This window comes from Opisthocomus hoazin, chromosome 8 (genome assembly GCF_030867145.1).
Source record: "Opisthocomus hoazin isolate bOpiHoa1 chromosome 8, bOpiHoa1.hap1, whole genome shotgun sequence".
In the NCBI taxonomy this organism is placed as follows: Eukaryota; Metazoa; Chordata; class Aves; order Opisthocomiformes; family Opisthocomidae; genus Opisthocomus; species Opisthocomus hoazin.
The window spans coordinates 13896667-13924010 of NC_134421.1; the positions used below are offsets into that span (position 1 = coordinate 13896667).

The 27344-nt window shown below is 38.2% G+C and overlaps 1 protein-coding gene across 9 annotated transcripts in view; it reads right to left on the minus strand.

Moving 5' to 3' along the window:
* LARGE1 (LARGE xylosyl- and glucuronyltransferase 1) overlaps positions 1 to 27344 on the minus strand; it is a 290868-nt gene that overhangs the window by 178491 nt on the left and 85033 nt on the right. For all 9 annotated transcript variants that reach the window (XM_075429418.1, XM_075429422.1, XM_075429423.1 and 6 more), the window contains one exon: positions 25331 to 25517. In XM_075429418.1, coding sequence (XP_075285533.1) covers positions 25331 to 25517 — 187 coding nt within the window. The remainder of the gene's footprint in view (positions 1 to 25330; positions 25518 to 27344) is intronic.

Below are 27344 nucleotides of genomic sequence, written 5' to 3' on the forward strand. Positions count from 1 at the left end.
TTTGTTAACAGGAACATAAACCAGTATATCTCCTGTCCAGTGGTCCATACTAAATAACCAAGGGAAGACAGTGTGCTCAAGAACAAAGGAGAGAATTTGTCCAGGGAACAGCCAAGAACACTACATAATGTCTATCAAAAACGATAGGCTGTTTTACTGACTTCAGTATCTATTCTGTACCAGTACTCAAAAAGGGGAAAGAAAATGATCATGATAACTCTTGGGCCTGTTACACTGATGACAAATTCACTAAGTGCACTTAAAGTAATGAAAAAGTTAATCCAGAAATCAGTAGATAGAAAATTGATAGGAACATAAAGATACACAGGTGTTTTTTTTAAACTCGTGATCTGCTCTGATCAGACTGATTTTATCTTTTGATCAGATTTAAAGTTGGCAAATAAACATTATGCACACATGTAATATATTAAGGCATCTGCAAGGTGTCTGACCTAGTAACAAGTTTTCATATTGAAGATATACAATACCACAACATTCAATTTTATGAACTAAAAACTGGCTAGCTAAACAGATTGCAAGCAACAGGTGTCAGTTACTGAAACAGGAATATCTGCTGGGACCTCAAAGAAATCTGTACTCTGCTGATTCCTATTTAACATTTCGTTGATGCTTTGGAAATAAAAAAAGAACTTTATATATGACACAAAGTTAATAGTGTAAATTATGCTAAAGACTGTCCCACTCAAACAAAACGCAGTTCAGGATGTCCAGTTGCAAAGGTATGCTTTTGAGAACAAACAATGCAGACCATATCTATAAAACAGAATCATGTATTTTGGAAAACAATGAACATGGAAGGGACTTAAAAGTCAGAGTAGATAAGCAAGCAATTGAAAAAGAGCTTCAAGAGTTGAAGCTATAAAAGAAAGAGGGGTGCAAGTAATTGAGTCTTTGGAAGTACAATTGGGGGAGTAAAGAGTAGGAGAAAATAAGCATATGTAGTACCTCCGTATGTAGTACTGACAAGAATGATACTTCATACCATGATGACCTCTGTCACGTGCATTTTTAAAAGCATGTTGAAAATCTGGAGAGGGTTCAGAAGAGAGCCAGAAAATGTGTTGAAGACTAGAGATAATGTGCCACAATTGAAAGAGATCAATCTGTTTAGCTTGTACAAAAGAAAACCGAGGAGTTGATTAAACTGTATAAGCTCCCTCACAGTGAGAAAACAGCAGGTACTGAAGTGCTCTTTAATCTGGTGGAGAACAATATAGCAAGAACCAGTGACTGGAAGCTGTAGTCGGACAATTTCTAATCAGAAATGGGGTACACATTTTTGTAATTGACTATACATTGCACAAGCTTCCCACGGGAACTGATAATTTTCTATGTACTGAACCATTACTACTTTTCTGAAGCATAGGCTTTAGCCTCGCAGAAGTAACACTACAGCAAAACCCAAGTAGTCTGCCTCACTACAACAAACTTTGGAGCAAAATACAATGACGTGATACAAAGACCAGCCAAGACAACTGGGAGGTCCTTAATGGCCTTGAATTCACTGAACATATGACTTCCATCAAGGTTTATAACTGGTCCCAAGAAGTGCACACTGACAAACCTCACTGAAGTTTTTGCTGCTGTCAGGATTGGGCCCTATGCTACCTCTGCCACCACTGCATACAAGGTCTAACCTATTCCCTGCTGTCCATCCCCAAGCGTCTCTCGACACATTTTAGTTGGAAGGCAACCTATCAAGAGAGGAAGCAGATATTTCACGGCCTTTTTGCTAAGTAAACAAGCAGGCAATTGCCACAAGCATCTGTGGCGAAGTTCCATGGAGCCTACCGAGCTGCCAGATGTCAGCATGACCATTGGCAGCTGCACATTGCAGTGCAAATCGGCATGGATTATCACAGAATTTCCTAAGAGCTGCCATTCCCTGGACCTTTCATCTGAAAACTAATGATTCCTAAGTCTATTTTGGAGTTAGAGAGATGCAGCAATTGGCACTTTCATGCTGTAGCTAGTAAGGATAGCAAACAGGAGAAAAAGATGCATATCCCAAGTGGTATTTGAGTTGTCGTAATTCTTCAACAAATCCTCCTTAGGACTGTACGACAGATTAAAGAAGAAAATCCAGCAGTCATTTAGATGACAAGCCCAACGTACCTGCCTTACAAGTACTGCTTGGATTATACAATCTCCATTAATGTGAATGCACATATGGACTGTTACTCAGAGTCCTTTTTTCTTTTTTAATAGCAAGGAGACTTCTTGTTCCATAGAATGCCAAAGCAAAGCTTGAAATCGTTATCTAGTTATAAATTCTGATAATTCATAACCCAAATGGCAACTAATGAGGACTTTTATTTTTAGGAGAACAGATGCAGAGCTGCTTTAGAAACAAAACTAAAAATTCAATGTCATGATTTTTGTGATCCAGAACTCACGATATTAGGACATTTGGGATTGGCAATACTGTAAACAGTATTTTTCTAGCCAAAGAGACAGCATCAGTCAAATTAAATTCTATTAAATCTTTAGAAATGGAGAGTGTTTAAAATACTTAAAAGTTTGAGGAATTACATCCATTCTTTTCTTTCTGTCTGTTTTTGTGATTTTACAATTCAAATGTCTTATTTTACAGACTAAGAGAAGGGTTTTCTGTTCACAGAGATAGACAGATATAACATTTATTTTTCTAATACTGAAAATGGGTATGTAATGAAGCTTTCCTACGGGTGAACTTAATTCATCCATGACAGTTACGTATCACCTTGTCTTGCAATTTTTTTAACAGAACTCCATTTTTGAAAAACTGAATTAAAATAAAAAACTCTTTAAATTGCCAGAGATAACATTTATCAGCATCAGGCCGGGAATCACGAAGAAGCCTGAAGCTCTGTCAAGTATCCATCTTCTTACAATTAATCAGGTTTTTCTTCTTTTTTTAAGGGAAGAAAAATATCTACAAAATGGAAAAAATGGATAAGAAAGAATAATTACCCTTGAAGGTTAAAGATTTTCACATACTCATTAAAGAAATGAATGGAACAATTTTTAAAAAAAATACTGAATTTTCTTTTCTGATAAATTTCAAGAAAATTGAGAGGTCCACTTTGATTTATGTAGTAAAATATATCTCGGTGTCCTCTCTTCCCTGCCTCCAGTGAGCTGATAACTCATTTCCTTCTGGAAGTTTTACACTCACTTGATGCTACAGACTCGGAAACATACAATGAAGTTACATTTTTACAGATATTGACTTGTGAAAACCTTAGTTGCAAATACACAGATATTGGTCATCTCTCTACAACCTGGTGTCTCGCCACATGTCTATTTTTGGCTTCAACATCCCGGAAAGCGACCCGGAGGAAAGCTGGCAGGGTTCTGCGGGAAGGAGGGCAATCCTATGTCGGGCTCTGCAGTAAAGCAGCTGGCAGGGCAAAATCCCACTACAACCAAACCAGATCTCAAGCTAGGAGCAGACTACGTCTTTCTGTTATTTCATATACAGTACATTTAGGGTTGCTTCCTACCTGCACATGGTATCTCCCTATTTGCAGCTATGGCATAACATGTGCATAGCTTTGCTTTCCACTTCTCAAGCCCAAATTGCTCATTACACCTCAGGTAACACGCACTTCTGCTCTGGATAGACATTTGCCACACAGGCCTTATCTGCAATTTAAACAACCCAAGATTCAAAGGAAATCATTAGAGACAGGGAATAACATTTTTTCCCCTCTCAACCCCTGCTCTCAAAGTAAAATGCGCTTCAAACTCTGATGATCTATTTAAACCTCCATCATTCAAAAAGATATTCTTTTTGTCACTAGAGAAATGGATATACCTGTAGGTACTTCATTGACAACTGTGTATCTTCTAAAACAAATTGCCTTTCAGACTGAATTTCAGAGTTCTACTTTAAGTACAAACAGATAACAAAACAATGCCCCGTAATTACTAACAGTAATTACCCCTATAACACTAATTAATAATTTGGGAGTTCTGTTCAATCTTTTGCCCCAGGGCTTTGCAAATTTTTGACAGCAGAAACTAGGAGGTAGGAGATAAATTGCCCTCTCTGTGCTTAGCAGCAGCAGATCCAAACCTCCCTGGAAGCAAGCAGGTGCTGGCTAAGAGACAGGACTTAACGGGACAGATCAGTGGCTCCGATCACTTGGAAAGCCTTCTGTTCTCCTCTACTGTTTCTGTCAGATCCTCTACTCTTGGGCTCCCTTCTTGCCCCTACTCCTATCACACTAACTATTATGTCTAACTTTGGTGATGGGTCATGACAGCTCAGAAGCACAGACACACCAGAAATGTTTTCGTTAACTGGTGCAGACACTGACAACCGTGAGGCTGTTTGAGCCCAGGTTGCACACGGAATACCAAAATATCCATGCTGCCATGGTACCAGCAGCAGTGAAGTTGCTGGATATGCAACAGCATTGCTCCAACTGTGCTTTTAAAGGCAATGTAGACATACTTTGAGTTTTGCTACCCTTTCAGAATGAATGAATTGCTTTGATACTTTTACACAACACCTAAACATCTTCCTCCTAGCACCTTTTCTCCCCAGCTCTTCCCAAGTCTGGAATACTATCACAAATGACTGAACAAGAGACAGAGATTCCTGCCTCTTATTTCACATCTTGCCTCTTATTTTTTTTCCTAGTTGCATTAGTTACAGTAAAATAATGCTAAAAGCGTCTAGCAACTAGCGAACTGTAACTACAAACACCCTCCAACACCACCATCATTTCTGGGAGGCATTAGCCCAACATACTAAATTATGGACACTATGCAGAGAGAAGCAGGGCATGGATTTGTGAAGAAATGTTAAACTATCTGAAAATCTTGTACTTTTCTAGATACTCTTGACTGGCTGTATGATTTCAAATAACATTTTCTTCAGTGGAAGCCCTAAGTATAAATGCTCCTAACCAGAATTTAAGTCTGTGCAAATACACCAGATGCAAGAAAACCATACAGCTGAAGAGTGTGTTACAAAAAAAGAACAGAAAGCTAAGTTAGTTAGGAGAAATTTACCCATAAAGAGGATAATTAATTACCACGTAAAAAGGAGTCCCAGCACAGTGACTGCCGTCAGTGGGGTTTTTATGTTCAGCATAGCTAAGCAGGTATTTAGACAGACTATACAGCATCAGAAAGCAACACACAGGTGAACTGTGCACAGCTGAGCTGCCTGACTTCTCCATCGTGAAATGTCACTATTGTATAGAAAGGAATGTCTGAGCCATACTGGATCTTGTCTGTTATTGCTGGGACGATGCAACTCTTCTCTTTTAGCTCCCTTTCCAGGCTTCTTGAGACTTTTGCACAGAACACATCATAACTTTGCTGAACAACGTTGCTTGGTTTTGTATCTCCAAAATTAAGTTGTTTTTCTAGTGAAAATCAATTTTAAAAAGAGGAAGCAAATGGGATTATGTACTTTTTTTTATAAAAAGAGAGGAAGAAAATTAATGATGTACATGTAGAGGGAAACTAGCAGTGGTTAAGATTTTCTGATCACATCATCATTGGTGCTGAACGAGGAACATAAAGACTATTAGCGAAATACCAGAATAGCAGCCCTTCTTCCCACTAGGCAGCACTGCAAATATACCCCCAGGAATTCAGTGACAAAACAGAGAAAATTGAACATGTGTGACAGAGATCCAGAGTGAAATGAAGCACAAAAAAGAAGTGCAATACAAAAGGCTTAAAAGGGCTCAAGGTGTGAAAACACTGAGGAAAGAGAAAGAATGTGAGGGATGTGTGAACCAGTGCAAGAGGAAAACAGGAACAGGATTTTGAGCGAGTGAGGCTGAAAGTGATAGAAGGTAACCAAGCATAAATGTGAAAGGAAAACCAGAAGTGTGAATGAGCATATAAGTGAACAATAGTGCATGGCAGAGTGACGGGCTGTGATGCACTAAGATATGGTAAAAGTAGGAAAAACAGACAGAAAACAGTTTTAGTGATGAATTTCTTTTTTTGGTTGCTTTTACCGTTATCATTTATGAGAACATAGGCTGTTACACAAAAACAGACCAGTAAGCAATGTAAGAAAGGAACAGGAGCCACAGTAACTACTAAGAATTCTCAATAAACAAGACATTTGGAAATTGCCTTCAATTTTGTCCACCAAGCTGAGGTGGTCAGAATGACCACGCAGTGTGTCCTTTGGAAAACAGCAAACTGGAAGAAATGGGAACCAATAATATCAAAAGTGAAGCTGAGCATTTAAACGTTTTCTCCCTTATGTGATGAACTGGTTTTGTCACAGTCTACTGTGAAGCCAAATATACATATAGTTTCACAATAAAAACTCGTCTGCAAAGAATTAAGGGCAGAGAAATTAGAGACCACAGACATCAGGCACAATTATCTGCAAAAGATGGCTCAATAGAAGTTCTACCACAGAGCTGTAGTTACATCAAAATAGGAAACCAGGTAATATTCCTCCATTCATGTAAAAGAAACATGAAACAAACACAGATGTTCAAATACTTGTCTGGATAACAAGAGTCACGGTGCTCATATTACTCTGCTTATCGTAGTAACAGCCTTGATGGATCTCCTGCACTCTTTCTTTCACATCTAGACTACAGGATGCCTTTTTTTTTTTTTTTGATCTAGTACTCTTTCCAAGAGTTTCAAGACAATTTCCAGCTATGTAAAATGTCAAGTAGAAGAGTGAGCTATTTCATATTGTGTGGTTAATGACAGAGAAACTGCTTGATTTGCTTTTTTGAAGACAGCCTCAAGTTCGTTACAGCGAGGTTATTAAAGCCAAAAGGTTGGATGGCTTCCCTGTGAACATTCAAACTCTGAAAAATACTGATTTCATTTAACCTTTCTACAGTCATATTTATTTTATAAAAGATTCAATTTGTCATATTTGTGTCATAACCTTGAAAAACTATAATAAAACATTCCCGTAGATTCATTTATACCTTGAAGGTTATTGAACATCTATGTGGTGAATAAATACCTCACTTGTGCCTATCCAGTCTCAAATTTCGATCTCATGGACTAGATTTCATCAACAGCCTTCTAAAAATCTATATACAGAATATATTATAAATAATAATGAAATAGGTGATTAAAACAAAATTTACTTTACCTGAGTTTCAAATGGGAGTGACCTTTTCTTTCAAAGACAACTGGGCAAAGAGGAACACATCTTCATATTTTACACATACTTTTATAAATGCTGTTTGATCTTCAGTTATTGTTTCAGCAATTTTGTTTACATACAGACTAGTTTCAGCAACTAGAAATAACCAAAACTCTACCTGCATCACAAAAGTAAAAGAATCCTTTTTTTTCCAGTAACAATAGAGTTGCTCATCAGAATGCTGCTAGTACTTCTGTTGATACTCAATTCACAATAGTTTCCAACTCATTCTCCTATACATGGGATAGCTTTGCAGTGCTAAAAGAAAAATCATTTGATGAGTAGCAGAAAAAGAATATGAAAGGGAGATGAGTCCAAAAGAATGCTGACTCCATCTAATCACTTTCATACATGATATCAAGTTATACTTCGAAGAGACTACATTCTCTTTCTTTTAAAAATTTATAGACACAGACAACATAAATTTAATACCATGAGTGCAGAACATGCAGTAAAAGATGGACTGGGTCTAGGCTTTAGGGCCACCTGATTTGAATTAGCACCATACCATATGGAAGCTACATCAATGGACAGGTGACCTCTATCTTATAAACGTAAGTCAAGACAAACAGGACACACTGCAATTCCACCAAAGAAAAGCTGTATGCACTATCTGAGAGATCCAGGTAGCCACAGTGTGTTCAGTCGCTATGACCAAATGAGGCTTGGGCATGCTATGAAGAGAGATCATAGCCACTTATTAACAATGTCACTGCATTTTTTTGCAGCACTGGGGCTGTTTGCCCCTGTGTTTCGATCAAATATGAATACAATGACTATACTCATCTTCAAAATTCCTCCTTCTGTGTCAGTGTGTTACAGTGTTACTTATACCCTAACCTTTCCTCTTGTGCAATGCTTCTAAGGAGCTTTTTATGTTTGATGATGACAGACACTAACTCCCCACCAAGAAAATCTAAGCCATTGGGAGCTACAGGTTCTCAGCGTCTCTCAGGATGAAGCCTGTATTTTGCAGAACACTTCTGGATCCCTCAGGACAGGAAGTAGAGCAGGAGGAAAATCAATGTGCCAGGCAAAGAAATAACAGGTGGATCAGAGCTTTTTCAATACATGTGGTGTGTTTCTTTACAAACTGCATTCCCTGAGACACCCACTTTGAAAGAAATCCACTTTCCCACACAAGTGCTTTGAGTAGTTCAGGTTACACACAGAGACCGTCACTCAAAAGAAAACTTACAAGCAGCGTTTCCAAAGCTTAACAGCGTTACTTTTTCTCCATCAACACTTCTTTGCCTAAAAAGGTAGGTGTGACTAATTAGTCCCCAATAGTCCATTAAAATAACATTACCTAGACTATATAGTGTTTTTCATCAGTAGATCAAAAAGTACCAAGTAAAGAAGGCAAGAGTCATTACCTCATCAAGTAATACCCACTAAATAATCAGCTCTGCTGCTTTAATCCTTAAAAATGGTGTTTTTAAACCATGAAGAAGCCAAAACATAATCTCCAAATAATACACCTTCTCTAGCAAAGGAGATTATTGCCTGTTCAGTGAAACCCAAGAGGGTTCCATGAAGCAAAAAGGGAATATATTTGCAAAGATACCACACAGGATTAGAAGGGACCTTTTCAGTTATTGAGCTAAGGCCCAGTTGTCCCATGCTGATATATCATATAAGCCCTTTCTTAAACAGCTCGAGTTTTGCCTTAGAACTAGGCAGAGCTTTTTGCCTTTCATTAATCCCACTGAGAGGCTGTGCCAGAAGTGTACTGACCTGATGAACAGATATTTTCCTCCAATTTCCATCCTAAACATATTGCTGATCGGATAAAAAACACTCGTCTTAGTATTAACAGTATCTGTTCATCTGAAAAGCTCTGCCCTGCCTTGCATATTTAGAAAGCTCTCAACTTGGTAAAGGAATGGAAAAACACAATTAAGTCTCACATCCTAATAACTAGCAAGGTCTACCAAATTTTGCCTGTGGCTACTGATATATATACCTTGCCTGCTACCTTCCAGTGCCAAATTCAGCTTTCCTAGGAATATTTATCACAAGTCCAAGATCTGGTTCCAGAGCAGTGGCAATCACATAAGAGTCCGCTATAGTGTATTGAGATTATACTTTTGCAAGGTGTCTTATTTTATACTTACAAACACTGAACTTAATTTGCCATTGTATTGTCCTGCTTTAAAAAAATCTCATGGCAGAGATTCCACAACTGCTGTTCACGATCTATCAGGATGTTTAGAGCTGCTTTTCCTCCTGTCATACTCTACCTAAATCTCCCATTGCTGTAATTTAAGGCTGTAACTTGTTATGTTCAGATCAAATCCACTTCTGTATGCAATGAGAAGTCCAGCCGGCTTGCAGCATTGAATACAAATGTGCAGTCCTCATCTTCCTGAGAATTTCACTATTTATCAACCTTTCTCTCTTTAAACAGCCAGGGAAGAGGTTTGACCTTCCAACATATGCTTTAGGACAGTACTAAGATACACTGCTTTCTCAACAAACACCTTCAGAAATTATACTTCAAACACCTCGCATTACTCCATTTGTGAAGTTATAATTTTTACCTTATTTTTGCTATCAGAAGAAGCAGCAAAGACCTCCTCGTATACTTGTATGCTTGGCGGACATCTCCTTCAACTTGGCAACATCACTCTGCTGTTTTCTTTGGAGACTAATCAATAGCATTAAATAGGAACATGGTTTTGCCTGTATTCTGGATTCTCACAGCCACTATCTCATGTTCATGTTCAACCAACGATCTTGAAATAATCACAATGTTGACTCCTTCAGTTCAGTCTCTTTTCTTCTTTTTCTTCAGGTTCAGCATTCAGAAGTGTACCTGTCTCTTTATGTATGCATAGAAAACAATTACCCAAAACGTAAGTGTTCTAATTACTTGATTATTTTGTGATACACTGGCATTATTGGTTAGAGTACGCAGGCAGAATACAACTTCCTTATCAAGTTCCGGTCATTGCCTTTCAGTTATTTTATTCTTCATATTATTTGTAACCACATAACCACCACTTGCCTTACTGGGGTTCTGACAATGTAAAGTTTCTTTTTGCTCTTGAGCTAGACTGATACTAAAGAGATGCTGGGAAGTCTAGAGAGACATAAATTAGCCTTAAATAATCCTTGCACCACCCACCATCACCAAAAATGCCTCACCTGCAGTATCATTTTCTTCTTTCTCTTCAGTATATTGTTCTTTCAATGTTGTATTTGCTCTTGAGAGGACCAAACAGGCAGGTAATCTGTTTTCTTTGTAACAGCAAATTCTCTTTTAACAACTATTAATGAATTCCTTTAACTTTACAACACTGTTTCAGTTAAATCCACAAACAAATGCTTGAGGACTACCAAATATCAATTATCCATTTGCAAGTTTGACTGGTAGCTTTCACGTTTAGAGTGAATTTCAGATACAAAAATTCTCTGTAATTTCAAAAGACTGAAACCTAAAAGAGTAATTTGGAATGGATAATAACATACATGTTCCCATGATGCTGAATCCTTTCACATGTGCTTGATGCTCGAACATAACAATGAGGTTAGGGTGAGGCATAATGAGGCTGCTTTTAGTAATATTGCAAACGATGCTTTTATCATGAACTCCATGTCTTCCTGACTCCTCAGGATAAAATCCTCTCTTTTCCAGATGAATCCACTTTACTGCATCCCACTACTTGCAATGCATGCACGTCTTTTCCCTTGTCTTCTCTCCCCACGTGGATTTTTACAAAAAAGCCAGCTCTCTGTATTCTGTTCAACTTTCTACCAAGAAATTGTTAATGACTAGTGACAGTAACACCTGAGGATGGTTCTTTCCTCACTCTCATTCATTAGCTCCTCCATCCCTAGTTAAACCCTCATAACCTCAGTTTTCACCACCCCATTAGAATCTCCCTTCTGACACACACTAAAAACGCAGCTCCCAACCTTCACCCATCCTTTTTGTGATTCTCTCACTCGCTGAAAATCCAGTTCTTCCAACAAGCGCCACCTAATATTACCACAGATAATCTTTCCACCAGTAGAAGCTTTCCATTTCCAGTCTCCTCTAAGCAGAGTCTCTATTCCACCACAGCTCCTAAATGAAGTATGTTACTTTCGTGCAACCAAACTGTAATTAGCACAAAAACATCCCCTGTTCAGAAATGGCTCAGATTTTTCCATCAGTTCTGTCCAGTCAAACTATGACAAAAGCTCCAGGACCTTAGGGGAATATTTCTAAGCAATAGCCAATTAATATAATATCTTCCTAGTCCTTGTAATTTACTGCTGGACATGTAAGGTAAACAATTCTTTGTTTATTCAAAATATAACAGTCTTTAAATATGCAAATGTTTTGCAAAACAATTTGTTTCCAAGGGCAATATCTTACCCCTAAAAAACATAAAGGAAATTACATGTCTCATCCTCGTCTGTAGATCAGATATGTTCACAGACTGCAGTCCAGTATGCTCTAAACATTTTTCCCCCGAAAAACACCATTATGCTTTGCTCCAGGTTGACAACAGTATTCTGGACCTAGGTGCCTTAAGTCAACCTGCAAAATAAATTCTCATGCCAATTAAAAGAAAAACAGTACTAACTGTTGTAGATTTGCTGGGGAGGGGGTTCTGCCCTTTCTTAAGTGGTAGCAATTGCAACGGATAATAGCAATTTTTCCTAAGCTAATGTCATTTTGTCTTGCTTTACTGGCCATTGTATTTTCAGTCCCCAAGGTGGAAAAGTGGCTGTTGATAGCAAAAAAGTTCTTTTTAAAAGGCCATTTTTAATAAAGCTCAGGAAGGTTCCGTGACTAGAAAACTTACAGGCCTGCTGCAGTTACAAGGCTCATCCCAAGTGAGCAGTGTAGGCAGAGGCCTTTTCAGAAGCCAGATAAAATGCAGTGATACAAGATTCTTCCTGGCAAGAGGGAATAAATCAATCCCCCCACTACAGCAAAGTATCAGGCTGGGGACCTGTCTTTTCTGCAGAGATTTTAAAAAGCAATGACTGATTCTGGGTTAAAGTTCCCAGGTACTCAACTTGAACCTCTTCAAATTCGAAGGGGCCTGTTCTTCGAACAGGAGAAACACTGACTTAAAATCAGGCATCCAGAGCCGGTAAAGCAAGCACGGTAGCATCCACGATTACGAACTGTTTAAAATTTTACTTAAGTGCTTTCATAGCATGTGCTGTACAAATTAATCAGCTACATCACTGCTCAACCAACAAATCTACTGCCTAATAAATGAGGTCTACCTGACGCGTACAGAAGAGTAACCACGTTGCTTTTGAGCTCCCTGTGTTGCTTTGTCTTAGTCCGGTATGTCCTTCTCTGACTGACAAAATTCTAACATGCTGCCTCTAATGAAGAGCTTTTGCTTTTAAAACTACTTAGAAGCTGATAAAACAACCCCCCAAATAGGTGGGATATGCAAATTGCACATTAACACCTATACAGACAGGACTTCACTGTCTTATTGTAGTTACCAGGTGACAGTCATAGCATCATCTCAGCAAAGAATTTTGTTACATTTAGGGCTTCTCTATAAGACAAGCTTGCACTCATTTACAATAACATGCCATTTTAAACAGCTATTGCTATGTTAACTAGCATAATATCCCACACGACTGCTTTTATTGGTACATGTGTCATTCTGGAAGCTGTTTTAACTGAGTTGGCAAAAGCCATTCTTACACTGCAATAATGCTATCCCACAACAACGACACAGACCAGTATATAATTGTATTGGTGTAATTTATGAAGTTTTTTATGTGGATTCTTTCTTGTCATCCCTTGATTCAGTGTGGTCCAGATCCTTATTACACCACAAATCTAACGATACTTCTGAGGCACAAAAACATAAATGCATACAAACAGGAGCTGGGGACAGGGAGGATATGACATTTTTAAGGGAACTAAGATAGTGAGTCACATACCAAAACAATTCCCATAGTTCTCAATATCCTGATTTAATCCATCTTCCTTCTAAATACAGTAAAAATGATAAGTCCCTGAACCAGCTTTGTTCAAGGAAGAATTTTCTTCTCTCCATCGCCTGACAGTGGTCTTCAATTAAAGCCCGAAATGATGAAACTCACTGAGATTGACAGAGGAAATAAAAGGAGAGAAACCACTGAAATGCATCTTCAGAAGCAGATTATTAAATGTCCTGCAGACATCGGTGCGAGTGACAGCCGCCAGAGTGTAGTGAAAAAAGAGAAGCGTAAAATTAAACTTCTCATTGGGCTTGATGATGATTAGTATCTCTTCTCTGATGAGCTGAAACTACTTAATCTTTACTATTAATATCATATCACTGAGGTGCAAGTATGGTAGCTGAAGAGAAAGGTGGCATATGAGAATGTTTAACATCAGGGAGAGGAGAAAAAAAACCCCACAAAAACCACTGAGGTACATTTTGCTTTTAAATCTCCTAAAGCAAGAAACTCGGAGTAAAGCTGCGAGTCACCATCAGCAGCTCTGAAGTCAGGTTACTATGAGGCAGCTCTTGGGCAAACAAAGTTGTACAATTTAAATGAGATAAATAGTAAATTTCAATCATTTGGTTAAAGGCATCTGCATTCTACAAGAAGACCACTTAATTCATCACATCTCCACTCAAGTGTACGTGAACAAACAACTAATACCTTCACCCAAATCAAATACGTTAGATAATTCTTATTTTCAGATTTACCTACCTCTGTGTATATTGGCAAAGCTTTAAAGTGAGTTAGTTGAAGTTCCTTGGAAACCGGTAATTACGTGTAGCTGCGCAGACAGAATTTTATACTTGGTTCCTATAAGAATATTGTACAAAATGCAACCTTCTCTGTTGAGTTTTTCACTTTAAACCCTTCGGTTTATAATGCACTGAAGCAAACAGTGAAACAGCTAAACCCGCCTCAGTTAATACTCTGGGAAAACATTCTGCATGTATTACATTTTCAGACGAAAAGAAACTTCTGTTAAAGTCAGTGTAGATCACTTGAGATACACATTATAATAGTTTGATTAGTAGAGAATAAAAACCCAACTTTTATAGCATCCATTTGTCTGAAAACATTATTCCTGCTAAAGTTAACAAGCAAAATCACAGAGTTAGGTTGAATTAAATCCAACGACAGGCAGGAAATTTATTGATTGTGAAATATTAAAGCTGTGATATTAATTCAGTACAATTCTAGAATACTGAATGCCTTAATACTATGAAAAAAAAATGGAAGAGAAATCTTCCATTTCTTAATGTTGTAAAGGTAACTTGTAAACGCCATACAGTGATTTTATGTTTTATTTGGAGAATTGAGATTACAAGATTGATAAAATACAAGTTTCTAAGCCTTGGTCTCATGAATAATTGGTTGCCAAGTTAGTGCTCAAATAAATCTTGTTTCTTAAATTTAATAAACATTCTTAACTTGCAGCTGAAACTGTGTTTGATTTGCTCCTTTCTGAAGGGTTATTATTCACAGCTGAAAAGGTACAGTAACCTGGAGCCCAAAAAAAAGAATCTGCTCGCAAAATTAGTTTTTCTGGCCTGGGACGGCAACTGATCATCCTGCTAACTAGTTTCTATTAGCTATGGTACAGTTAGTAATCATCCTAGAAATTACTCTCTTTTTTAAAACAGCTTGTATGCTTTAGTAACTGTAGCACTCTCATCTGTAGTTCTCAAAGTGATGTTTCTTGCAGTGCACTTTATATACTGCAATATCTCATAGTCATGATCGTTTATTTTACACAAAACCGAAACTGTTAAAATGATCCTTCTTTTTATTATTTTTTCCTCATCTACTTCTCATCTTTTACTTCCTACTTTGAAGCCAGAAAAATCTGGACAAGGATTAAAGCATGTATTTTAAACAAGGTGGAATAATTTATTCAGAGATGTGCTAGAACCCTCCACCAGCTTTAAAATCAAGTTCAGAAACCTGGCTAGAAGAAAAGCTTTGGCATATCTAGAAGGCATGGCTCAGATGCAGAAATCACTAGCCAGCATTATTCTGTGAACTCCATAACATAATACAGCCTGCACTATGCAAGATATTAAAGACATTGATTGTTAACAGTCCCTCTGGTGGTAAAATCCACAAATCTTCACAAGCCAACAAAACATCAGTAACTGTTCTATGTGATTTTTGGGAGAATCTACCAATTTGTCTGCCATTTCTACTTTGAAACACAAACTACGCAAAAGACTGCTGCAACTACTCTGGGAGAGATGTACTGGCACACCAACAAGAAAAGATGAATGTTAAAACAGGAAAAAAAGGAAAGGAAGAAAATGGTGAGGAGGAACACAACTACTTTTGGATATTATTATTTTTTTACCTACTTAATCACTTAATAGACAGATAGCTCTTTCTTGTTTTTATTCCAGCAATTTCTCCAAGCCCTTTCCAGCATATAACACTATTTCTATCTTATTAGCTATGGCTTTATTTCAGCTCCAGAAATAATCCTCTATACTACATGAATGCTATGCAACATTCGTTGGTATTAAACTATACCATGACAACCTCAATCCTGTGTCTAGAGAGTCTAATGAAGATGCTGCTGTAGCACTAACAGCCGTAGATACACTAGTTTTAATCTACTAACAAAGAACAATAATCACTTTGAAGATGTAGGGGGCCCAGACTCCACAGCTTAGAAAACAATGTATAAGCTGACCAGGCTCCTTCTGCTCCTGATACTGGCCTATGGGCTACCCCGAACACTACCTGTGCGAGCTCAGTTACAGTCAGCACAAGCAGATGTGACTGTACTACAATCATACTTTCAGTTTATTTTGTACATACACATTTTGTGTTTTCCAATTCAGGACCTTAATGTGTTAAATCCAACCTTGTAAGCTGCTCCAGGTGGCTGAAAGGGAAGTTCCATCTGAACACGAGGAAGAACTTCTTCCCTCTGAGGGCAATGGGAGCACTGGAACAGGTTGCCCAGAGACATTGTGGATTCTCCTTCTCTGGAGACATTCAAAACCCACCTGGAAAAGGTCCTGTGCAACCAGCTCTTGGTGACCCTGCTTTGGCAGGGGCGTTGGACTAGATTGTCCGCAGAGGTCCCTTCCAACCCCTGCCATTCTGTGAGTCTGTGAAAGTATACACTGGCGATGATGATTTCATTGGGCATATACTGAAGTTAAGGAAGAAGTATGCAGAGAGCAGATGATCATGCATCTCTTCTTAAGAATAGGTATAGACCTGTTATCACAAGCTCACTGGAAAAGTATCTCCTTACAAAGCAGTTTATTTAGACAGTAAAATATTGTAAATAAGCCCATAAATTGTTATATTTTTTTTTCTTTTCTTTTAAAGTAAATGTAGCAAACAGAAGCAAGTTCTGTTCCGGATTGTGAATTTAGCTTCGCAAAATGTGATGAATCCAAAATTTTTTGTAATTTTAACTTCACTACTTTCAGTTCTCCTCCCTAATTACTGATTTCTGCAAACTCTGACATTTAGCTATTAAGAAGCTAAACAGTACTATAAAGGAAAAAAAAAAACCAAACATGTTTAAAAACTTGATGTTTACATCCTGGACTTTGAGTAATGTTTCACAGAAATATGGAGGAGGACAGTCATGCTACAGTTTAGAAAAAACGATTACAGCAGGATAGTTCAAATGGCTTGAACATTGTTAAACTGCAAGAGAATCTCAGGCTAAAAACACATCATTCTCCAGGTCATCAACTTTTCCTCCTACTGTTGGTATCTACAAAGTTGAGTGAACCAAGATGACTGCTGTTGGCCCATGTTTTTGAAGTCAGCTGTGCATTTCACTCATTTCTCCAAGGATATCAAGATACATCTACAAAAATCTCTTAGATTCAAGTCTCAAAAAAAGAATTGCAGAAAGCAAAGCAACATGACAGGTAAAACTTCAAGGAAGGGAAATAACTACTCAACTGACCAATTCAATGGTTGTCGTGACTGAAAAATGTTTGAAAACAGTAAAGAGGGAATAAACAGATGTGTTGAAGATACTGGTATTCTTAAGCTAAGCACACCTAAAACACATCCAGCCAATATCTGGATATTAACCTTCACCCTCAGCTGCTTTTCCCAAACCATGCCAGAGCATTATCTGCAGAATATAGGAATGACCATACATCATGTGTGAAGTACTTCTTTGAATTTATTTTAAACTTGACTCCTTCTCCTTCTGGTATTATACGCGTTTAAATAAATATTCAAAATATAAGTTTCAAAAGTACTGGAAGACACTATAGATGCAATTCACATCTTTCTAACAAGAAAGATTCCAATTTCAAATTTTTTTCTCATCTGGAAAAAACCACACAAAATTTAAACACAAAAATTCAAAAAAAAAAAAAAAAAAACACCAAATACCAAAAGTTAATTGCTCAGAGTTAACTGAAAGATTCACCAGAATCGAAATAATAAATTTTCATTTCAATATTTTAAAACATGTATATTTCAGGTATTTTTTTTTCATCCTGTACGTACACATTTGTTGACCCGATTGCACATTTGCCCCCAAAGCTCATGGACTAACTTCAAATTAGAAGCTTCAGTACCTCTACAATTGTAAGGAACACAAACAGAAATGAGAGACACTATACATTTTACCATTGAGAAATACACTGCAGCGTAAGCTGAAGATTTATTTAGATACCAGGAGACCCATATGGGAGGTTTTATAAATGCCCTAATTGTGGGAAAAGCAACTTCAGCATCAATCAGCTGCATGACATCAACCGCAGCAAGTCATGCTACATTAGCTCCAGCACTCAAAGGTCTGGTGTACTTATAAATTACATCTTTTATTTCAAAAAGCAAAGCACTACTTATTAGGGGTTTGGCTTTTTTAAAAAAATAAGACATTCGAGCTCATCTTGCTTTTCTGTTTTTCTGCAGAAAAACATTTTTTTACTATGAAGATAGCAAGCATCTATCCCTGAAACGGAGAAAGAGGAATAATCAGGAAATATCTCTCCTACTGCTAGTCTTCCATGCAGCCCTAAAAGAATTTAGGCATCCTGATGTCCCTTCTTCTTTGAATAAATTTGTTCACCTTCGTGTAACTCCACTTTTACAGACTACATTTTTCCCAAAAGTTTGCTCAAAGGAAGCTAAAACAAAAACCTTGAGAAATCCCACAGATTATACTCAGTGTCAGCTGCTGTTCCAAAGAAGCTGGCAATGTATTCCTGCCCAAAGAATTCCTTTTCATTCTGATCTTCATGTTTCTGCTAGAAAGTACAGACTAAGAACTGACTAGAAAAAGAAAGCAAAGACAAAAATTGCTAGACACATGTTTAGAAACACAAAAATTTCCATCCAATCAAGAGATGTATAGAGAGGAAAGAAAGTAAGCCTACAGCTTACTTCTATGAAAGAATTAAGCATGTACTTAAAAAAAATGAGTGTCAAAAGAGAACATGTGTGTCCGGTACTGGAATTCAAAAGAGCAATGTGGACCTGCTTTCATTTGACACAACGCACTGACAAAAGAAGTGGCCATTGCAAGATTCATGGCATTTCCTGAGACGATAATATGTTATTTTAAGGATGGGAATTCCTGGCAAGATATGGAAGAAACAGCACCGACATCAGCGTTAAGATGTTGAGCTATTCAGTGGACCTTATCAGTTAAGGATAAAATTGCATTGCAGTATTTAGTTTAATTGAAAGAGTGATTGAGAAGTAAAAAACCCCACAGTCCTCAGTAAGTCCACAATTTGACTCCCAAAAGTGTCTCACGAACATGTGGTATTTTGGCTCACATTCTTTGTCTAAGGCCTTTCTCACTTCGTCACACAAACTACTTCGAACTTCCAGTCATTGCTCACAAGTAGGCTGTTTCTTTAAATAATGGGGAGTAAAACCATTTATTTTTTCATAGTCATTTACTAATTTTATTTTTGTAGATGATGGACAGATAAGGGTTCACTTGTCTGTAAAACAAAATCTAATTGTGGGAATACTGACTCGCAAGCTAAAGATGATGAGCAGAGAACTAGAGTCCACTGTCACGGCAGTGACCTTCTGGTCAACAGCATACTTCAACCAAACTTCGTCAGTACTCTGTACATTCACATCACATCGGAAGGGTTTCATACAGAGACAAGTTTTCCAGCATAAAGCAACAAACTTATCATAAGCCTGAGGTCTTTACTATCATGACTGATTTTACTTTTGTAGGATCTCCAAATAAAAACTGCAGACATACTTAAGAAGGTTATCCTGATTGCAGCTGAGACATAGTTGCTTAAGGGACAATTCTCGGCATATGTCCTAAAAAAAACACCAAAAAAAAAAACAAAACCCAAAAAACCACGAGAGGAGTAAACCACCATCGTTTACTCCAGAATAGGAATGTACACAGAAGCAGCTTTTATGAAGGGGTTGCCATGAAGCCAATCTTCACTAAAACACATCTCCTGTAAACCTGTTCAGGCACCCACCACAGTAATATCCTTATAAGCACAGGCAACCTTTCAGGACTCTTTTCTCAGAACTTTATTAAAAAGACAGGATCAATACAGAGGTTGAAACTTCTACTTGAAACGGACACTGGATTAAGTATTCTTGTTTAATCCTGTTGAGACCCACAGCAGATAAAATTCAGGCAAACCGAGCAAATCGTAATGAAAAAAGCAATTTCAGATTTTGCCTCTTTCTGATTACATTGTCTGTGAAGGGCTTATTTTCTGATGTTTGTTCATCAGTTGTAAGTGTCTGACAGACATTTTAGCAATTAATTATTTGTTTGCCTCTTGCTGTAAGAAACTTACTGCAAGCATTAGAAATTCAAGCAGTTTTCATCACGCACTTAGATCATGTGATAAACTTTTGGCACTTTACTGGATAAAGCTGAACTTCCAGAATCAGTTTTCCAATTCAAGTATACACAAATAAGATTTCAAAATCTGCTTCCCATGAATATTAAAACTGGATATTCATTGTTTCTGTAGACAGTCTTCCCAATTAACATATTCACTAGAATATTTATGGAAAGCATACACAAAAAGAGTGTGAGCAGCAGCAAAGTGAATCCATTTAAATACTAAGATGAATATTTGCAGCTTTCCTTCATTTCACTTTATTGTATTTTATGAGGTGTTTGCCCAACTCTGGCTTCAATCATGCCGCTACAGATTATTTGGACTAAAACGTACTGTCAGAGAATGACAGTCGCCCAACACTGGAGTGAAAAGAGGACAATCCAGGCAAGCAAGTCCCAGGAAAGCAGGCAGGATCCATTTTTAAAATGTTACTTTGGCAGTTAAGAAAAGACAGAGTCTCCTCCCTGCTCTCTCACAGACGCCCTACATGATCTTGCACAACTTCTCAAGTTTTCATCTGAAGGTTACATTACTGACCCTCCCTCTCCTGTGAAACATGTTCTACACAGGAGCCCTACACAGACACTTTCGCGCTTTCAACCTCAAGCGGATCCACCATGCAGAAACTGCTAACTCTCGTGTATTTTCATCCCGTCAAAACGGCGGTGACTGTGAATCTGCTGAGGCCACATAGCCACAGAGGACACTTTTTTGAGGAACTGGTAACCTAGGGAGCACGTGTCAAATTACAGTTCCAAGCCTCCATTTTACATGACCTTCATGGTAAAGGGGATAGGAAACTGCTGCACACAGCTTGGAAAATAATGCTATTTCTGGAGCTACTGTTGGTTAGTGAAATTGCTGTTTCTTTCTAACAAAAATTCATCATCTATTATTTTATTATTTCCTCTTCCCTGGTTTAAATGCACTCCACCCTTCCTACTCTATTACCTTGCCTTCTGAATGTAATTTAAGAATGTTGGAACAATTAGCTTTTTCATTCAAAGTAACTGATAACTGAAATTATGCTGTCCTTGTGCATTATTAAAAACAACAACAGTAACCAGGTACGTTCAAAGGCTATACAATATGCAAAATCCTCTTTAATATTCTAGTTCATAACCTTAATAGACATTTATACATGATTAATGAGGCTTTTAGTAGCTGTTGCTGTCACAGCTTGGGTAATGCCGCTTCCAATGAATATTCCAAAGGAAGGGTCTTACTGGCAGTGTCTGAGTGACAGCTGTGAAGTGGCAGGCTGCAATGTACTTTCTGACAAGAGAAACAAAACCCAAAATGAAGCAAAATTCTGTCCTAAAGAACTGCAAACTATTTAAAAAGAAGAATATAGAAACTGACTACATTAGGGCACATTTTATATTACAGATTCACTAACAAAGAGCTTATAAAGGGTTTCTAAATGTGATCCCACTGCCACGCTATGGTAAATAAATAACTTAAGTTCTCAGACATAAAGACGTGGATGAGTAACGTAATTCCTAATTACATCAAGAACATGTAATTTTAGGACACAGCACTGCAGATATCAGTACTGAAGAGAGACATTTGACTCTGGAGCCCTGAAAAATACAGACAAAAAACTGCAAAAGAATACATAAAAAGAGCAGGACATTTTATGCTACGACAACTCAGCTAGCTCATCCTTTTTAGCTTAGTGAAAAAAAGACTGAAAAGTGATTTGACTACTATATGTAAGTACCTTCAAACAGAAATATACCCAGGCCTGACAGGGGAATAATTATCATGGATTCATAAAGGGTAAATCATGCTTGACTAACTGACTGCCTTCTGTGATGAAATTACTAGATCCGTGAACAAGAGATGACCAGTAAATATGGTCTCCCTCGAATTTAGTACAGCTTGCATTATGGTCTCCCACAGCACCCTTGTATCCAAGCTGTGATTTTACAGTCTGTATGGGTAGACTACTAGATGAGTGAAAAGCTAGCTGGAATGTTGGGCTCAAAGGGTGATGGTTATTCATTTGTGCTCTGTCTGGAAGTCAGTTACACGTGGAGTTCCTCAGCACCTATTCTGGGGCAAGTCCTTTTCAATATTTTTATGCATGACTCAAAGAAGAAGTCAGAATTCACCCGTATCAAGATTACAAATGACACCAAGTCTGGGAGTTGCAGTCAATAAACTCACAGGCGAGGAACAAACCAAGCAAAGCCCTGTACCTGGGAAGGAGTCCTTCTGGGAAGGACCTGTAGTTCTTGTGGACAGAACATCAACCACGAGACAGTAGCATGCCTGGACAGTGATGAAGGCCAGTGGAATCCTGGGCTGTATCAACCAGAACACAGCAAACAGAGTGAGAGAAGTGACCACTCCCCTTCACCTGCTACTCATTAGACCACATCTGGAACACTGTGTCCAGTTTGGGGTCCCAAATATAAGGACAACATTGATGAAGTTCAGCGTAAGGCTATGAAGTTGTTCAGGGCCTGAAGTGCTTGCCCTGGGTTTGTTCATCCTGCAGAAGAGAAGGCTCTATGGGACTTAGCAGCAGCTCCCTGGTACCTACAAGCAAGCTGCCAGAAGATGAAGCCAGGCTCTTTACAGCGATACATGGTGAGGGGATAAATGACATCAGACAAATTGAAGCAAGGGAGGTTCAAACTAGATGCAAGGAGAGACTCTTCCACCTAAGGACAGTCAGGCAGTGGCACAAGTTGCCCAGGGAGGCCATGTAGCCTCTGTCCTTGGGAGGTTTTCAAGACATGACTCAATTAAGGCCTAAGAAATCTCGCCTGACCCCAAAGTCCACCGTGCTTTGAGCAGGAATTTAACCAGAGAACTCCCGAGGTCCCTTCCAACCTGAATAATTGAGTCTATGAAGATACCAAGTACTGATAATTTCTTTAACTTAGAGGAGAAAAGTATAACAAGAACCATTTACTTGAATCTGAAACCAGACGAACTGAAAACTTCTAGCACTGCCTGTGATTAACCAAGGAAACTAGTGCCAGAAGACAGAGAGGACTCTCCACTCCTGCTGGTTTCAGATCAAGGCACAATGCTGCTGTGGGACACTTTTTACTCAAGTATACACAGAGAGGTTAAAACATAAGTAAACTGTGCGAACCACAGTGGGGTACAAAACAAGTCAGATAAAAATGACAACACAGCTTTAACTGTCTGCCCATAACACACAGAGGTTAAGGAAAATGCTAGCTATTATTCAGTTAAATAAATACTTTAACTGACCTTAGTTTTTAACCAACAAATATTATATCATGCCCCTCCGAAAAATAAAAAGAAAACAGAAAAATAACCGAAAAAGTTACTAACTTTATATATAAATTTCCAGTCCTTTTCCAGGGCAAGGCTTCCTAACAGGTATTGGGTTTTGCTCCCTGGTTTGCATTTAAGATTAATTCACATTGAGAGGTTTAAATCATTTCAAATACCATGTAGCAGCAAATTTCAAGATGTGTATTGAGCTCTCTGTAAAAACAAGGGAGTCTACACAGACAGGAATTTAAAGCGGCATGCCATTATCAATTGTGGACACAATTAAAATAGTCATTATGACAAGGCAGCATAATATTCTTCTAAAAGCAAAAAGGTGAGGCCTGCATTTGCTCAGCTTTAAAAAAAAAAAATCAAACAAATTCAGTACTGTTCTGCCTGCCAGATCATTAGTTTTCAAGTATGCAGACAGCACCCCTTATACTTCCAGTTTAACATGAATCCCATAAGTGTTTCACTCTAGAATAAGCTCACAGAGTTACCGTTCATTAAGGCAGAATTTTAAGCAACCAAATAAATTTGAATAAGCAAATATTTGTACCTGGCACGTAACTAATTCAGAAATGTATGTAATACACACTGAAAACCTTTACACGCTCTTACTTGTAATCTAACTTTTTTTTTTTAAACAAAGCACAAAATCATTAGCCAAGGTTACACAAAAGAAGCTTGACATTTTAAACAACGCCTTTTCAAAATTATGAGACTGTAAACTAATGTTTGCACAGTTTTTAAAAGGCGGAAACACCTTTCCTCGTGCTAAGATAACTGCAAAGGCTGAACAGCTTTTTTTACTCTTGCCAAAATAACACATCTATTGTCAAACATAAAATGCCCCATCTCAACAAAAAGAAAGAATAGAAAGCTACAAAGCGACAAAAAAGGAAAGATCCAGCATTTTCTAACCTCATCTAAAAGTAGTATCACTGCTAAACAACTTTAAGGACAGGACGAAAGTTCATCAGATAGATAATTTAAAAGGCAAAATAGTGGTTATTCCAAGTCTGATTATAAAAAGTGCTAGTTATATAGCTGCAAATCAATAGCTCTAAACTTGAGAATCTCCACCTGAAGAAAGGACAGCAAGATATTCCAGCTACAGCAACCCACCACCACCCAGAGGGATGTGGATTCAAACAGATTTTATAAAAAGAGATTGTAAATAGGTATCCATTGATTTCCCGTGTTCAGCCTACTAGCACAATGACCATAGAGGCAGTGGCCAGGACTAATCATCTTCACACAAAGGCAAGAAAAGAGCCTCATGTGTTTGCAGGTTTGGGCCACGCAGGCATTCATATAATTAAATCAGGAGCCCATAAAGCATTTCACAGAATTCTTTGCTGCTACATTTACACCTCATAGAGCAGAGTCCCACCACTGTCCGTCATTCCACAAGCTAGGGGCCACCATGTGTTCCCTGGTCCACTGAGCAGCAGCACACTGGACCACAGGACAAGAAAAAGGCTGCAGCTGAGTAACCATGACCTAGCAAAGCCCACTGTGCAAAGAACGCCAGACACGCATTTCCCTGGCTTGTACTGTAGGCCCTTCACGCTCTCGTAGCTAGATAGCTTCCTGCTTTGTGTCCCACAACCAGACTCAGTGGCCCATGTCATCCATACATCTAAGGCTTACCACGCAGGTCCATAAAAACAAGAGTTGTGTAGAGTGCCCAGAACACATATAGATGCCTTTTTTAATACTTTTAAATACTATTAAGGGCAGAATTGAAATTAGACATTGATTTGAACTGAAAGCAAACTCTTCTAGGGCATAGGGTAGATTAACTTTTAAAATTTAGAAAACACAGAGAAGAAATGAGTAAGGTGGGGTTTTTTTGTTGCACTTTTTGAAAGTTCAAAGATAAGAGGAAAATCAAATAATCGGGGCCAGCAATTAACCTCCTCCTCAGCAGTAAGAACATGTTAAGGAAGGCCCCTTTGCTACAATCTGCACCTTGGAAACTATTTCCTATGCAAACTAAAATAATGTATTCAAAAAAAAAAAAAAAAAAAATCAATGTCTGATCTGCATCTGTCTGCTCTAACACAAATCATTCAACATTCTCCCCCCCCAGCCACTATTCCCCTCCTACCTTCAAAACTCCCAGCGAACAGATAGATCCACGTAATGGCTGGGACAAAAAGGATGGTCAGAGAGGCAGCCAGGAATTTCCGTCGCCCTCTGCAGATCCCCAGCATTCTCTCAGGAGTGCAGATTCCCAAACCAGTGCTGTTCCTATGTTGGAAGCAAATAGTCCACAGCCTCCCACATATTACTGCCTGAAAAGGAAAGGAAAAAATGTTTTAACAGCTCATCTCTCTACAGCATGGTAGACTATGACAGTGCTCCTAAAGAGTTAAATGAACAAGGCTAAAAACAGGGTTACCACAATTGCAAAGCAGTACCCACTTCAACGTTATCCATGAATACTTAATAATAAAGCAAGTTTTAGAAGTCAGACTAAGACAGTAAGTCAAAAGAACACATCGTATCACCTAACCGCACACAGAGCTAATCTTACAAAGAGACATCACCTTTACTTGTTTTTTCACCACCCTTTTACTCTACAGGAACTCTGGATTCTTTGATGCCTATGTGTGGTGGTGCTCCTGGGCAGATAAGAGAAAACCACCCTTATTTTTTCACCTGCTCCCAACGAGCAAAAGTCACACCAGTGAATCAACGAACTGGCTGCAGGTGGTCATGCACTCAAAAATCATGGTGGTCACAAACTGAAAAATAAAAGGTAAAGATTAGGGGCAAAGGGATGTTATTAGAATGACCCACTTTGCTAATCAAAAAGCAGTGCTGATGAACTGCTTTACAAAAGGGGAGAAGAGAAAGAGTAAAATGGGCAAGGAAGCTTCCTTAGTCATGAAAGGAGCTTTAGACTGTATGCTATGAGAAAAGAAGTGGATTCTGGAAAGTTAAACTGTTTTTATGAGGAAAAAAAATCTGAATTTGTTTAAAATAATTGCTCTGCATTTCACAGAGATCAAGATGGCAAAATAATCTGATGATTTTTATTCACAGGAAAATTAATATTCCCACACCAGTGCAAGCATGCAGGGCCTAAAGAGAATGTTTTACATCTTTTGCCTTTTTTTTTATTTTTAAAGGGAGGAAAGGCTAGTGTTAAGACCAGAGAAGCTGGAGAAGCAAAGGAAGGTACTAAGTCCATGCAAATCTAGTTCAGTTTTTCTGTGAAAGGTCTTATGTTATCTAATCTTAAAAAAAGAATTGGTCTACAAGATAGGGAAAGAAACACAGACTCTAGCAGTACAAGATGTTTAATAACAGAGCCCTTTGGCTTGTGCTTAGACTAGCAGTAGAGCTGAAATCAGCAATTAAAGCGTTTCTATGCTGACCTATTAGCAATGGCTACTGTGTGCCTTGAAAGCATGTCTGAGCTCCACAACTCCACATATAATGCAGTGAAAGTCAATTCTGAAATCAAATTACAGTAAAAATGAGAATTATAGACAAGAGCAATGGGTTCAGACAAAGAACTCTGCTGCTGGAGATACCTGGCTGCAGTAATCGGGCAAACTTAAAGCTGTTCCTCAAACATTCAATAGAGCCCACTTTACTACACTACGGTTTAAGGGCCATGATAGTACTCCTGACCTTGGAACTGATAAAATGGACTATAATTTGTCTAAAGCCAGCATAAAAAGCATTCCATTGTGTCAGCTTTTCAACGCAATGAATGCCTCACCACAGAGATTTTGCACAAAATATGTGGACAGACTTCATATTAACAACTGTGGTATTAGAGTCGCTGTGTTAGACAGAGACACACATTTAGTAGATAAATTGTGGAGAAGTCTTATCTTTATTCACTGTATTTGGACAACGATTGCATTTCATTTCTTCTCCTTACATCACATAGCTTGTACAACTACTCTGAAGAGAGTCTTCTACATGCCTACTTGAAAAACACAGATAATTTTCCTGGCTTCTGTGTTTTATAGTTGCTGTATGTGTGTATATTTTAAACTGCACAGAATCACTTTAAGGAGGATTTTTTTTTTCCCTTTAATGTCGTGGCGTGCATCACTGACATGCAATCTGTGCATGCAAAAATAAATCTTTGAAAAAATCAA